The sequence below is a fragment of the Berghia stephanieae genome, chromosome 3 (genome assembly GCF_034508935.2).
Source record: "Berghia stephanieae isolate SIO BIC M18660-M18661 chromosome 3, UCSD_Bste_1.3, whole genome shotgun sequence".
Lineage (NCBI taxonomy): Eukaryota > Metazoa > Mollusca > Gastropoda > Nudibranchia > Aeolidiidae > Berghia > Berghia stephanieae.
The window spans coordinates 62405186-62421538 of record NC_088362.1 but is presented as its reverse complement, the minus strand read 5'-3'; the positions used below and the strand labels follow the sequence as shown (position 1 = coordinate 62421538).

Sequence of the window (16353 nt, the reverse complement as noted above, 5' to 3'; positions counted from 1 at the left end):
TCAAAAAAATCTCCCTGCTTCCCTCTAAAACCCCTGTTAGTGAAAAGATGGCCATACAATCTTCAGCCTGAAGCTTTGGCCTTAATGGAAGAAGAAGAAGCAGTTGAGACGTTTTCTGACCCCCTGGCCACTCAGCAGTTATTGCGTAGCTGGGTCTATTAGACCTGGTAGTTGTAGAATCTACTTTGTGATAGATTAGCATCCTATCCAAAAGGTAACATGTAATTGCTATGTATTGCCTTTTTAATGGCATAAAAACCAGATGAACTTCCACTTATTTGGGCCTTATAATAAATGTGGAGGACTACATATTTATCTTGGCCATTAAGAGACTGCATTGTGAAGTAAATATAACGATATTAAATTCAGTTTCACAAACAAAAGCAAATACATTTGAAGACATTTTTATTCAGAGAGGCTTTCTTTTGATCGTGTGTATAATTAGCGTTATTCGTGTACAGTACTGTGTTAGGGCTTAATCTTTGTTGTGTGCCGAGAGCCCTCCAGATGAAGGGATGATTGGCGCACAAAATGTATACCATTATTATTATATTATTATTATTATTATTATTATTATTATTATTATTATTATTATTATTATTATTATTATTTGGTGTGTCTTGACAATCTTCAAACGTAGGGTATCACTTTCAATACAATTCAAACACAATTTGATGATAAAGTTAAATCATGATAAAGACGAGCAAGCACCTATGAATAACAATTATTTTTAAATATTTGACACCATTCCTCACCAAAAAAAAAATGATACCATTTATCAGCTGCACTCTAAGTAAAACACTGTGACAATATCTATTTTAATATTTTGCAAAGTTTAAATAAAAGAAATAAATATCGATAAGAATTGAATTGTAAGCTTCATTTTATTAGACGAAGACAGATAGTGTGGACATTTCGGATTTCCCCTTTATCAACAAAACGTCCACAGTATCTGTCTTCGTCTAATAAAGTGAAGCTTACAATTCAATACATACCGTTATTTTTTTCCTTCAAGTTTCATGCAGCAACATTTTCAATAAAAGAAATAAGAATTTTATGAGATAGATACAGCAGCATGTAGTGACAACAGGAACACCCTAGGCACACAACCACAGTGAACACTAAACTGCTAAAAGTATTTTTTTTCCCTTTCTTTTTTTGTACATAGAGCAGAGCTGCCTACTTGAAATTTCAAATATTGGTAGTTTTCATGAGAAAAAAATGATAAATTCATTTTAAATAGCTTAAAAAAAAAAACAATTTGCTCTTAGCATAATCCAAAAATGCTCCAAAGTGTTTACATTTCTTGGCAAATCGTCTCAAACCATTATTCTGTCGGGAGAAAACTTTTTGCTTAAAACTGAATTTTCAGCTTAACTCGTACTTTTTAAATATAAAATGATAAATGTGAGGATAATGAGGTTTGTTTCTCAAACCTCAAAAATCTTCTATTTTCTAATTTAAACTTAATTTTCTTAAACTTGTTCATTTTGACACTATATATATATATATATATATATGTACTTATTTATACAAACTGCTGACCAGCTGAGCTCTAGCCTTTTGTCTCATAATATGCCATGACATAAAAGTTGGATGTCTCTCTAACATAATACCACATTGATGCATTGGGTCACATTTAGTGAAGTCTCTACAAAGCATTTCCTTCATTGTGAGGCTATGTGGTCCAGTGTTATGATACCTGCTTTCGGATTGGAAGGTCCTGAGTTCAAGCCTCGCTCTGCGCATAGTTGAGTTCTTGTAAAAAGGCTCTTTACTCATATTCTCTCACCATACTCAGGTGTAAAATGAGTACCTGGCCGTTAACAGTGTTGACTCTGTCAGAAAAAAATTGTAATATCGCCTAACAGGCGTCATGTCTTGTTCTACATGTTAAATGTTGCTGTTGATTAGAGACCCCTTGTAATGCGCATTGAGCACATTAAGTTGATAGTGCACTATATAAAACCGCAAGTATATTGTTATATAAAATATTCTAACGGATAAATAAAAGAGACGGGGGGGGGGGGGGGGGGGGGGGTTTACACAATTAAAAAGGTTAATTTGGCAAGTTCTGTCTTTTGTTGGATTTAGAGGATTTCAATTCAAAGCACACGGTGACTTTGCTGGTAATGTGTACAGTGGCATCGATAATCCTTTGCTGAATACCAGGGCTGAGATCAAAGTTGTCTTCCTTGTCTCCTCCTCCATACATTTCTGTTGTTCCTTGTTCCTCAATCTACAACAAAGGGAATGAACAAAAATGAATGTAACTGCTTCAAAAAAGACCAAAATACCAAACACGGGAGGACCTAAAAAATATTTCTGTCGTCTATCTGGAATTTAGCAATGTATTTATGTCTTTATTGTTTTTTGTTGTTGGCTGAAGAAGGGTTTTGAGCCCGAAACGTTTTGTGTTTGGTATTTTGTTCTTTTATGAAGCTGTTATATTCATCTTTGTTTTTTACTTTTTACAATTCACAGCTTCTAGCAGTCTAGTACAACAAAGGGAATGTTATGCTTTTAAATGTTGTTAATGAAAACGTTTTATATAATTATAGTCAAATTTTATATTAATGGCGCATGTTTTTCTGGTTTTTCTCAGATGTCCCTCTATCAAGAGTTGTAAAAATTTGTGTCAATCTTTGAATCAATTTGTCTAACTGAATTAAGATTTTGTACCGTGTTGATGTCAAATCAAAAAAGTTTTCTTCTTTGAGACCTATAAAAAACTACTTTAAAACCACTGTCAAAAATTTTGAGATTTTACACTGTAAAAAATGTAAACAAGTAACGCATCACAAAGTATAAGATGAATTCATCGTTTTTTCACAAAAATCTCGTACTGACACATAGTTCAGGCTAGTGAATATGAGTTCACGTCATACTTATTTCCGAATAAAAACAATCAATTCGCTTTAACTGCTATAAACTTACTATTTATGTAGTTTGCCTTAAATTTTGAATTTGTGATTTATTGCTTATTATCTACATCCTGTCGCAATTATCGATATGAAATCTCTAGTTTTAAATCATTTGAAATACTTATTATAATATACTCAATATTGCCAAATTAACAATGAATGCTGTTCATATAACTTTGAAAAATTGTATCTATTTACGAATGTTTCACAGAGCATTTAAAGGCTTTTAAAACAAATACTCTTTTAAACTTTACGATACGATACAACAATCTTGTAAAGCTTCGAAAAGAAATCTACTTGTATCTAAAGATAAGCCATTAAACAGGATGGCTATGGAATTGGAATTTCACAATCAACCCCAAGAAGATGATTATCGAAATGCGATGGAGATATCACCAGTGTGGAACGATGTGATAGGAAAATGATCCAGGACAACTTTGATATGGATATCATCCAAAGATGTATGGAACTGGGTGAACATAAACATACATCCGACAAAGGAATGGACGTCTGATAATTTGGGTAGAAAAAGACCCATGAGTTCTGGACAGAGGATCATTGATATTCTTGAAGGTGGTTAAGATACTGGGGAATTTAGAAATATGCCATAACATTTTTTTTCCTTTCCTGCATCATCTGGAAGGTAGAGACTATCATTCTGGGGTCAATGCAGAGGTGTTTGAAGACTGGCTAAAGAATACTTTGCTGCCTTTCCTCAAAGCACCCAGTCGTATTGCATTAGACAATGCTACAATTCGGTGGCCCATGGTCACCTCAATGCTCCAACTTCAGTAACTATAGAAACTGATATGATTTCATGGCTCCAATCAGACAGCATTACATATTCTGGCTATTTATCAAAGGCCCAAATATACTCCTAGTGAATAGAAACAAACCAGAAACAGTTTTCAATTCAAAGCAGACTGTCTGATCAATGAGTTTTGACACTTGGTTGCGTGACATCCCCCATATCACTGTGAGTTCAATCCAATCTAGCAAATTTGGACCCAAGTAAAGGGAAAGATGAAAGGTGGAACACCAAATTTACTCTCACCGACGAGGTAATAAAATGATATAACAAGGGAAGACTGGGAAAAGGCATGCTCCAACTTCGCAAACTGGAGGAAAATTACATTTCATTGGAGAGAGTGATGCCACGAAATCTTTCCATAGTCGTTTCATTTCTCCTTTTCCTCATCCTCATCATTAGAATGTGATGATTGATGTGTCCAGTATGTCTTTGTTGTTGTTGTAGTTGTTGTTATTGCTGAACACATGTACATATTTGTGGAAACAATGTATCATAAATTTATGAATTTCTACTTTTGACCAGTTTACATTAAATTTATGTAATCCTCTTTGTCATAAACACAAGCTATTTCTATAAATTTCGCAATCAAAATAATGTTGAAAGTGAGTAATGTTCACTTTCATTTGTATTCATGAGTAATGTGTATTGTTATAAAATGTAGATGTCTGATAGTTAAGGATTGTCATTCATTCCTTCATAATCACATATTGAATGCATATCATTTAAGTTTCAATTAACAAAACACTCCATTTTAACGAATTCCTTCAGAATGGATAAGCGGAAAAGCCATAATTTTGAAACTGTAAATTATCTGAGTTACGATCCTTACCAGTTATCGATTTTAATATAGCTGTTATAAGCAAAATCCTTTCCTATTGTTTTACAATTAATGAAAAAAACTTTTTTAGATTAAGACAAATTGATTCAGATGTTCATACAAAATTTTGCAGCTGTGCATTGAGGGACACCTGAGAAAAAAAAGAAAAACATGAGCCACTTATTAAAAATCTGACTATAGTTCTCAGTTAAAGGAAAATATTGAATGGGGAGAAAATGGGACACAGTCATGTGTTCAAACATATCCATCAATTTGTTTCAAGCAATTTCACTGTATTTATTTACAGTTGAGTCAGGATAAGATAAACTCACTTAAAATGAATAACATTTTTGTCCGGTCCCATTTTATTTTCTCTTTACAAAGGACAACTAATCTCATTTAAAAATAAACACGAATCCGTCTGAGTCCGGTTAAAATAAACTGTTCTCTGCTATGGTGGCCTCCTTTCCCTGACTCCATGTGCCAACTTCGATCCCCACCAGTTGCACACACTCGCACACAACACCATGACAGTCACACACTGCTCTATCTCTGCTCTTTGTACCATGTATTATGTATAGCTTAGAAGAGAAAGAGGCCCCGTTCTCTTTGTTCACCAATCAAGACTAGGCTACACCTATATGTTCAGCACATATACTACAAGTTTATGCAACTGCACTAAGATATTTATGATTTGAGTCCCAGTCAAGGCAGCAAATTTTTGAGATATATTTTATGTTTAAATTTTGTTTTTGCCTCCAAAAGAATACTGGGTAATGTAAATGTTGCTGCTCGAAGCTTGAAGAAATAAATAACACTGAAATTGAATGTAAGCTTCAATCTAATTCTGTTATTAATCTGTTTTTGTAATTAAATTGAAGCTTACATTCAATTTCACAGTGTTATTTATAACAAAGCCTCCAAAGGAATTCATGGTAAAAATAAAGAACATAATCAAGCACTGTATTTTTGCCGTTGTCTAGGCATTTCACGAAGACAAGTTGTTTATCTATCAAACATCTGGTGTCAACAGGAGTTGCCCAAATTGTCAAAGTGCCAGTGAGCAAATTTCTTGTTGAATTAAGGAAAGCGCCTTAAACCGTAGCAATCGTTAACTTATAACCTGACACTAGAATCCTCTAGGACTGGCAGTTGGACGTCATTTTTTAGGCTTGTGTCGTCTAGTGAGTTGTCGTTAGTAGAGCTCAAGGAAACAAGTTATTTCATTGGTTGAACACAACTGGTTGAATACAACTGACGATTTATTTTCTTTTTTGGCAAAAGACTGGCATTTTGACGTCATTTTTTGGTCAGTGTCAGGCTATAACTTTACGATGGCTACGCTTAAACCCAGGACCCCATTGTCAGTGTGCGGTTCAAAACTCTCTACCATCAAAGCACACATTATTGATAAATCAGAGATATAAAATTACATAAATGTTTCTATTGTCTACCACACTCTTTATAACGAGAACACTTGACAAAAAAATGCCCTGTTCCTATTATATCTGAGACTATATTTATGGTTAGCATTACCTTCACTGCATGGCCAACTGCAAGATGAATAACTCTTGCCATTTCTCCAGCCTTTTGTCTTGCATTATGAATGGCCAACATGCCTGCTTGTTTCCTAATGAAATAAAGGAAATCAAAAAAATCAAAACTCCAAATTAGTGAAATAGTTTTATCAGATATGCTGTCATTGATATAATTAAGACACTAGAAGGTGAATTTTTGTTTGTTTGTTTGTTTGGGGGTGGGTACAAATCCTGTTTTAAGAGCTAGACACCTGAACACATTGCAAAAGCATAAATTCCAAAAAATTAAGAATTTCTGTTTAGATAACCTTTTGTAAAATGATTTGGATGGAACAATTTTAAATGGAGGTTAAAATTGTTTTGATTTAGATATTTTAAGACGTGTGCAAACAAAACATTTCTTTTAAATATAATGCAATGTTGTTTTGGTCCAATACTTCATAACTTTAAAAAATAATTAACGATTAACATAGGAAAATTGACCTCAGATGATGTCGTAAAACGCCATTTATTTTCAGGCTGTATTTAAAAAGACAAAACAAGAATATCAATGAATTAATTTTCAAATGTCCCAATTTATGCTATTGATTCAAATTCTGTGATGTAACCCATTTCATCATATTTTTTTTTTTTTTGTCTCATGTAATAATTTTAGTTTTGGATAGTTTATAGATGATATATATTATATATATTATAGAAGATAAATTTTCAAGTAGGCAGGTCTGAGGATATAATCTTACCTCACTTTGTCCATGGCTGTCTCCTCCTCGCACTCATTGAAGTGCAAATTGGGTTGATGTTTTGTGATAATACGTGAAAAGTACTTATCATAATCCAATGAAATTTGAAACATAAATAGCAGAAATGTGCATACATAACCTTATTAACAGCAAAATCTCTCCTCTAGGTAGTTTTAGAAATATTTTACTCCAAAGAGTAAACATCTATTTTTACCGGTCTTCTTGTAATCGCACAAATTTTGCCGTTCGACATAATTTAAAATGACCTCTTTGCTCTAATTGTGTGCCAACTGTCAGTCATATTAATTGATAAACATCATTGTAATGAATTTTTTTTAAATGGCATACACTGAAATTGCTGTCCCCCATATTTTGCCCTGAATTCGAGCCATTTCGAGACCCAAATCGAGACCCAAGAATTTCCATAGGATCGGCATTGCTAAATTTGTTGAATTTTAAGGTTAACTATAGTGACTATAAGTTTTATCTCCTGAAAATTACAAATTTTAACATTTTCAAATCGGCAGATCTGAGGAAGTAATCTTACCTCACTTTGTCCATACTTCCCTTGGCATGATAACACCTGGGCAACGACACACTGATAGCAGGTCCTAACTTTTCAGCTAAAAGATTTGAGACATTTTGACACTTGTTAAAATCTGTGAAATGAGCTTCGACTTCACAGTCAATGTGGACCATGGAATCAGCATGGTTTGTGTATTGAAAGATTCGATAATCATCCTCCTGTTAAAAAGAGGGGGAAAAAAGGATTCAGATAACATACAAAAATCTCCCTAATATCTGTGACAAAGCTATTGTAGTGTATAAAAAAAAATAAGCATATATCAGCGCTGCACCGTATACTATTTATTGACTTCAGTTTTCTCTCCCTCTCAGAATTTGACAATAAAGTAAAGTAATAATGAAATACTTTTGCTTCAATTGGCCGTCATAATCTTAGCATTATGAATGTGAGATACGGCTGAGTATGCATTATATGAACCTGTTAAGAAAAAGAAAATAGTTTGCAGAACAAAACCCAAAACAGTGCAATCTCTCTATAATGACATCATCAGGGCCAGATAAAAATGTGGCTGTTAAAAAAAATGGCGCAGATTTTTTTAAAATGTCGAATTATTTTCTTTAAATTAATAATTAAGAGATTACTTGGAGCATTCCCCAGTCTGTAGTGTTTCATTCCATGATTAATAGAGCCTAACATTTAATCAGTTAATAGTGATTCAAACAAATCTCTCTAAAAATGTCCAACAAATAACCACTATCACAAGAAAATATTATTGACAAAAAACGGAAGACCAAAGGAGGGAAGTCAACCCCCAACAAATCAAGGAACAATTCCCCAAATCCGAACGTCAAGAAAAACAGAAAGATCAGTACTTGGCATTGCAAAATATGCACTTTGGGATTTTCTGACCCAAATGACAAATTTCTGGAATGCCAACGATGCAAAGACCACTTCTGCATCAAATGTCTTGACAAAACCATCGAGGAATATTCATGGATGACAAAAAGTGATGACACAATGTGGTTCTGCACAGAATGTAGAGAAAAGGTAGAAAGAAATCTACTTGTTGACAGAGAAATTAGGGAAAGATTTAAAGAGATATCCTCTAATTTTGAAAACAGACTGAAGGCTTTGGAAGAAGCTCTAAAACACAAATGTGAAGAAGGAAGGGGGAGATATATAGTTAAAGAGGAATTGAAAAGGGAAAAGTGTGCATCAAGTGGAAAGGATAATTAAGAAAGGGATGAAGTGTCTTTGGTCATGTCTGAATTTGAGGAGAGAGAGAGGAGAGAAAACAATATGGTGGTGTATGGCATCGAGGAATTTATTTCAGAAGAAAGGTCAGAAAGAGTAAGACATGATATTGAGGAAACCACCAGAATTGCTTCCATACGTAATGCAGAGATTACCCAAGGAAGCATTTCAAGAAAAGGAGACTTTGGAAATTCAATAAAGATAATCCCAACTTGAAGCGGCCTCTGTTAGTAACTTTCACTGATCCTAAGTTAAAGACAAAGCTATTCAGAGGAGGGAATTACTTAAAGTCGGCCAAAAATTATGAGAACGTTCGACTATCAAACGACCTTACCATAACTGAAAGACAAAAGGAGAAAAGACTGTATGAAGAGGCAAAAAACCTCCAGAAAATCCATCCAGGCTGCAAATTCAAAGTAAGGGGACCACCTTGGGCCAGGAAAATAATAAAGGAAAAAGAATCAAAGATTGTAAATAGTGTTGATTATGTTAATTGTTTTTATACAAACGCAGACTCTTTTAGAATTAAACTTAATGAATTTCAGGTGAGAATAGAAGACACCAAACCAAAAATTATTGGTATTACAGGAGTCAAGCCAAACAATTTTAATCAAAGAATACTCCCTGCTGAATTCTCGATGGATTGGATCAATGATTATATGTTTCACTCCAATGTTAACTCAAATGTGGGAAGAGGACTTATATAGACACAAAGACCTTAAGGCTCAAGAAATCCAACTATCTACAGTATTTAAATAAAACTTTTTTGTAAATATTAAAACTAAGGTTGATGAAAATTTATTGATTACCGCTCCCCAAATGACGACTCAACTGAAAATAATAAACAACTACATAACCTCATATTGGAGGCAGTTAGCAGGAAATTCACCCATTTTCTTTTGTTGATGGGAGATTTCAACTATCCGCATATAATGTGAGACCATCTACTGGTGGAGGTTGATCACAAAGAAGAGCAAAACTTCCTAAATACTTTACAAGACTCTTTTCTCTTCCAACATGTAGATAAACCAACAAGATGGAGAGGCACAAACAATCTGAGTATGCTCGATTTGATTATTACATCCAATGAGCAAGCTGTAGAAGATATAGAGTACAACCGTCCATTAGGAAAGAGCGACCACTGTGTCCTAACATTTAAATATACATGTAACATGACTATTAAGAGACCAAACAGGACAAGAAAAAAATAATAAAAAGGTCAACTATTGCAAAATCGAAGAGGAACTAAATAATCAATGTTGAGAGGAAGTGCTAGACCATAAGGATATAGATGTGATATGGAACAATTTCAAAAAAACATTCATAAACTTAGAAGACAAATATGTCCCTACAAACAAACTCAGATAAGGTACCCCTACATAAAGAGATTATAAGACTCATAAAAGAGAGATGTAAGCTTTCAAAGAAAGTCTGTCAAAATCAAACCAATGGTCAAGTCAGCAATATAACAGAACTAGAAATAAAGTGACAAAACTAGTGCGTAGAGCAAGACAAGACTATGAACACAATCTAGCTAAAGAAGCGAAGTCCAATCCGATAAAGCTATGGCAATATATCACCTCCAAAGTAAAATTCAACAAGGGAAAGGAGATCTGTGCATGGACCCAACAGACCCATTGTCTGAACCAGTGGCCGATGATGGAAAAAAGTGAATATCTTGGGATCATATTTCAGTAGGGTATTCACTAAACAACCCACAGAAACTGCTCCAAACATGAAAACAAGGACGACAACAGAGACATGGTATCAGCTTGAGATGACAGAATCAAAAATCCTTTGTGCATTAGAAACATTGAAAACTGACAAAGCACCAGGAATGGACAAACTACACCCAGGATTCCTCAAAGAACTGAGACATGAGTTGATGAAACCTCTAAACATAATTTTCAACAAATCATTGGAAATGAAGAAACTATTAAATGACTGGAAAGAAGCCAAAATCAGAGCCATATATAAATAAGGGAACAAAGCTCTAGCTAGCAACTACAGACCTGTAAGCTTAACATCAGTAGAATGCAAAGTAATGGAGAAGCTAATAAGAAATCATATCATTGAACACTTAAAAAACAATAACTTGTTCACTAAGAAACAGTATGGCTTTATCGCAGGAAGGTCAACAATAAGAGTCTTAGATGAATGGACTGAAGCTGTCGATAAAAGCCACAGAGTGGAATGTGTGTATATGGATTATACCTTTAATGATCTTGTTATTGTGGTATCTTGTTATTTGGGTTGCAGGGGGTACATACAATAATGAAGCCTCTTTGTAGTTTTCTTCAAGTTACGTGTAGTTTTTAATGAGGAAGGTGTAATATAGTCGATGGAGTAAATGAGAGAGATTTGATAGGGAGGATGTATGGAGTTGTTCTGAGAGGTTTGGTGGCGAGATATTTCTTGATAATAAGGTGTAGTTTTTGTTGTTGAGAATGAGATGTGTGTAGTTGCCAGTGCCGCTATTTTGGCAGGCAGCGTGGCAGGCTTCTTGAGGCTTGGGACGAATGAAGAGGGAGTGATAGAACAAAACAAGATCTTATTTTGCGCAAGAGATATGCTGAGTTTTTCTCTCGCGCAATGCTCAGGGTCGTGATTGGTTCTAAGGAAGGGGCGACACTGTCAAATAAAGAAACAGAAATAACACACTATTAAATCTTACTATCTAATAGTTTTATTTCAATTAGGATTGCCCCGACGTGAGTCGGGAGGCGAATGACGTTGAAGCGAGGTGCGCCACTGGTTTTATCCTTTCTCCCCACTTAAGTGCGACGGCGCGCAGCATACCGCAAGACGAATAGAAGGAGACCATAACAGAAAGTGCTATTTAAAAAAATACAAGAAGTATGAAACCATCATACTACATACTTCCCCCTCAAGACAAAAAATCGTCCCCGATTTTCTTAATAAACTATAAGCAACTAATCCCAGATAAAGAGGAAAATATACATAAAAGATAATAATATAATAGCAATTAATAAAATAGCAATTATCGTAATGCCCATGCAATCATGTATGAGCGCTCAACATGTCCGCTCCACCTTCAGCAGTAATGAGAGGTGGCACTTTGCCTGACACCTGTGCCACCAAGGCCTGAAGCCTAACAGCCCTCGCTGTGACTGCTTCATTCTCTACCTGCGACGCGATGGCAATCTTTTGCAAGAGATCGGAAGAAGGCAAAATATTACCATAAAGTCGATCAAGACTTTGAATGATCGCGTCGCAGGTCACTTCCTCCCCCATCTGAAGAATGAGGTCGGCCGGTAGCCCTTTTAGAGAGCGTCTCATGGCCGCCACAAGGATGCGTTCCGAGAACATATGAGAGCACTGGAGGTCTTTAACCTCCAGTTTCCATTGCAAAAAGGAACAATGAGAAGGGGAGCCGTCATCCCCGGAAAAGGTGGACAGTCGTGGAGCGTCAGCTCTAACGGCTGAGACATTGACAGGTTGCTCCGTTTTCTTTGTTTCCTGCACTGCATTGAGCAATTCCATTCTTTGCTCATTCGACAGAGCAGCGATGCCGTCGATCAAATTCTGAATCGACTCAGCCATATTACTAGAGCGTTGGAGATAGATAGACAGATAGATAGATAGATAGATAGATAGATAGATAGATAGATAGATAGATAAGAGAGAGAGAGAGAGAGGAAGAGAGAGAGAGAGAGAGAGCGATAGAGAGGGGGGGGGGGGGGGGGGACAGGTAGTGAGACAGAGAGAGAGAGAAGGGGGTGGGGGGCGGTGGAGTTATAAGCACTGCAAAAGTGATTAACAATATGTGATGAGTAAGTGACGGGGAAGAGGGAGTGGAGGGAGGTAGGAGGTGGATGAGGGGCGCGTAGAATGGTGAATGTCAGTACACAGTAAAATAAAATTAAGAAATGAACAGCCAAAAGGGGAGAAAATCGGAATGCGGAATTCCAACTAAGCCCCTAAACAAAGAAATGCATTTTCAAAAGTCACACTTCGTCTCTAACAAAAGAACAACCAAGTCCTGTCTAAAATTGATAGCAGGCAGGAGAAAAGGGGAGACAGAAGGGCTTGTTTCCGGATTTACTTGGAATCCAATACTTGAGATATCTGATAAAAGCAAAAAGAGGAGTTGTTGAATGTCTGACACCTAACCCAGTCAGCGAGTCTTAGTGTGCGCAATCAACCAGAAAGTATGACCTAACATTAACAACTGTCTTCCAAAAGAAGGAAAGATGGAAACGTATTATTATTTCCATTTACTTGGAGGTTACGTTCTACTGATCATAACATACAAAATGATAAGTGTTCTGAGCACTCATGCTGTGAGTGAAGTGCTTGACACACGCAAACATATGTTATAAATTTCATGATACTGCCCACAGACCAGAAAGGTACAAGTCAAAATAAACATAAACAAAATCACTATAAAATTTGCGTGCATGGACAAAGTGTCAAGAACAAATAAATGGAGCTGTTATAAAATGAGCATAGTGAAAACATGTAACGGAAGAGAGAAAAAATACAAATTAAAAATTCATAATAATAAAAGCAAACAAACGAGGTAAATATTCCCCTGGAGAGGGGACGAGGAGGTACTCGAGGTGGTGGGGGGGGGGGGGGGGGGGATGGAAATATAAGTAAATAATTTACACCAAATATGTCTCACCACTCGGTTGATCAGACCGGGCAGCGAAACAAAAGGCAAAAGAAATGAAATACAATGACACGTTAAAACACACAACAAAAATGAAAGGAAATATAAAATAAAATTATCAGGCCTGATGTAAAGAATGTTTCTAAACATAATATTTTCACTGTTAAGAGAAAATACGATTAACACCGCACATCAGATCATTCACTTCATTTCTTTGTCTCAGCGTGGGTTGTCATCACTGTTATCTAGGGTTGTCATCGGATGCCCTCTCTTGGTTGCTATGCAGCCAACATCGCTATCATCTATTGCACAGTCAAAGCGGTCCTTATTTTCACAGTGTCGGGCCTTCCCATACGCTGGGCGCCAATGTAATGATCTTGGTATTGTGGTATCTTGTTATTTGGGTTGCAGGGGGTACATACAATAATGAAGCCTCTTTGTAGTTTTCTTCAAGTTACGTGTAGTTTTTAATGAGGAAGGTGTAATATAGTCGATGGAGTAAATGAGAGAGATTTGATAGGGAGGATGTATGGAGTTGTTCTGAGAGGTTTGGTGGCGAGATATTTCTTGATAATAAGGTGTAGTTTTTGTTGTTGAGAATGAGATGTGTGTAGTTGCCAGTGCCGCTATTTTGGCAGGCAGCGTGGCAGGCTTCTTGAGGCTTGGGACGAATGAAGAGGGAGTGATAGAACAAAACAAGATCTTATTTTGCGCAAGAGATATGCTGAGTTTTTCTCTCGCGCAATGCTCAGGGTCGTGATTGGTTCTAAGGAAGGGGCGACACTGTCAAATAAAGAAACAGAAATAACACACTATTAAATCTTACTATCTAATAGTTTTATTTCAATTAGGATTGCCCCCGACGTGAGTCGGGAGGCGAATGACGTTGAAGCGAGGTGCGCCACTGGTTTTATCCTTTCTCCCCACTTAAGTGCGACGGCGCGCAGCATACCGCAAGACGAATAGAAGGAGACCATAACAGAAAGTGCTATTTAAAAAAATACAAGAAGTATGAAACCATCATACTACATACCTTTGACTTTGACACAGTCCCACACAGAAGACTATTGAATAAATTGAGAGCATACAAAGTTGGTGAAGAAATGATTAGTTGGATAGAACACTATCTGATTGGAAGAAGACAACAAGTAGAAATTAATCAGTCATCCTCTAGTTGGCAGGAAGTAACTTCAGGGATTCCGCAGGGATCGGTCATTGGACCAGTTCTTTTTGTCATATAGATAAATGACTTACCTGACATTGTTGACTCATCAGTTTACCTCTTTGCTGATGATACAAAGATATTCAAAATTATAAAAGAAGAGACTGATAGGGATATATTTCAAGATGACCTGAAGAAACTAGAATATTGGAGTGATAATGGTTACTCAAATTCCACCCTGATAAGTGTAAATTCCTGCATGTTGGCAAAAGTGAACCAAGAGACAACTTCAAATACACTTTGATGGGTATTCTATTGAAATGGGTTAAAGAAGAAAAGGACATTGGAGTCACTATAGGATGACAAATTAATTTTTGATACACATATCAGTGATAAAAAAAAAAAAAGCCAACTCCATGTTTGCTGTCATCAGACGCACATTCCAATACCTAAACAAAGAGACATTCTTACCCCTCTATAAAGCGCTTGTGAGATACCACTTAAACTATGCAAGCTCAGTTTGGTTTCCTTGCATAGAAAAATACAACGAGCTAAATGAAGGTGTGCAAAGGAGGGCTACAAAACAGTTGCCTGGACTAGGATCGCTAGATTACGAGGAAAGAGTGAGGAAACTTAATTTACCAACCTTGAAATACAGAAGATATAGGGGCGACATGATAGAACTTTACAAGATGACAAGTGGTAAATATGACCAAGACATGACATAATATATCAAATGGAGGAAAGACGTCACAAGAAGAAAAGACACCAGAGGCAACAAAAAGAAACTGCTCACACAAAGACCAGGATTGGATGTGAGAAAAGTTTTACTGTGAGAACAACTAAAATATGGAAAAGTTTACCAGATTCTGTTGTGAATGCAAAAACCCTAAATAGCTTCAAGAGCAGACTAGACAAGTTTTGGTCTGACCAAAAATGTTTTGTACAATTATAAATGCGCTTCAGATTGTAAAACCGGAAGAAAATTAAATCACAAAGACGATGAAGAAATAGAGTCTGGCGAAGATGATCTATAAGGACATGTGCTGGAAACAATCCATAAGTAAGTAAGTATGTAAGAGAGTTGTCATATATCCAAGCAACCAACAACTGCTTTATAAAGCAGACATGTTTTAAAAAATTATAAAAGCAGCAAAGAGATGTGACTCCGGTGTGACAGCTTTTACAATTATTCACATTTTAAACTCACAGAGTGATTTTGAATACTATTTCTCTCTTAATTTTTAACATATTTGACCTGATCTGGGGTATAACTTCAGTGTAGTGTCGTTAAAGGCAAATATCCTACCTTCAAGGCACTATTTTTCAATGTCTGTACAATGTAATCCAACCGTCTGGTGACGCTGTTCTTTGCATCTTGTAAAGTGTCTTTGACAGCCTTGTATTTGACAGAAATTGCAAATCTGTCAGGTTGCAAGGTAATGTCTCCTACTCCTGTCACATTTATGTGACGATCTTTTACATTGAAGTTCATCATGTCTTGTTCCTGGACTTCAGGCTCAAGTTGATTATACACTTCTTTCAGATTAAAATGATTAGATTTAGCATTCTTAATCTCAGTAAATACTCTTATAGGCCTATGATATGACATATCGACATATCTATTTCGACCACATATCAAATAGGGATTTATTGTTGTATATGGCCAACGAAATGAATGGTCTGATAGATCGCCATTTGTAAACAACGGCCAGTCACTACGTGCTCAATCTTGTTTTCGCTTCGTGATAAAAGTGGGGAATTGATGCACGGGATTCAAATATTGAAGCATTTAGATTACTCTGAAATATTTTTTACATCGGGTGCATGGGTATTTCATTAAAATGTTATCATCTTATCAATAAAATTGGCAACGTTTCAAACAGGTAAAGTCGTAAAATATATTATCAGCATTGTAAGCGGTTGGAAAGGAATAAGTCCAAAA

The 16353-nt window shown here is 35.9% G+C and overlaps 1 protein-coding gene across 1 annotated transcript; it reads right to left on the bottom strand.

Moving 5' to 3' along the window:
* Nucleotides 1–1138: 1138 nt before the first annotated feature.
* Nucleotides 1139–16339, bottom strand: LOC144968152 (interleukin-1 receptor-associated kinase 1-binding protein 1-like). The gene is made up of 4 exons (XM_078906184.1): nt 15718–16339; nt 7378–7574; nt 6089–6182; nt 1139–2239 (listed from the first exon to the last, which is right to left on the bottom strand). Exons 1-4 carry the CDS (start codon nt 16018–16020, stop codon nt 2060–2062), a joined length of 774 nt encoding a protein of 257 aa, XP_078762310.1. The 5' UTR covers nt 16021–16339; the 3' UTR covers nt 1139–2059.
* Between the last annotated feature and the right edge of the window lie 14 nt (nt 16340–16353).

Coding starts and splice junctions, on each gene's coding strand:
- LOC144968152 (XM_078906184.1), bottom strand. CDS start 16,020: ATGTCATATCATAGGCCTATAAGAGTATTTACTGAGATTAAGAATGCT. Junction 6,183..7,377: donor GGAAGTATGGACAAAGTGAG/GTAAGATTACTT, acceptor TTATTTCATTAG/GAAACAAGCAGGCATGTTGG. Junction 2,240..6,088: donor CAGTTGGCCATGCAGTGAAG/GTAATGCTAACC, acceptor CCTTTGTTGTAG/ATTGAGGAACAAGGAACAAC.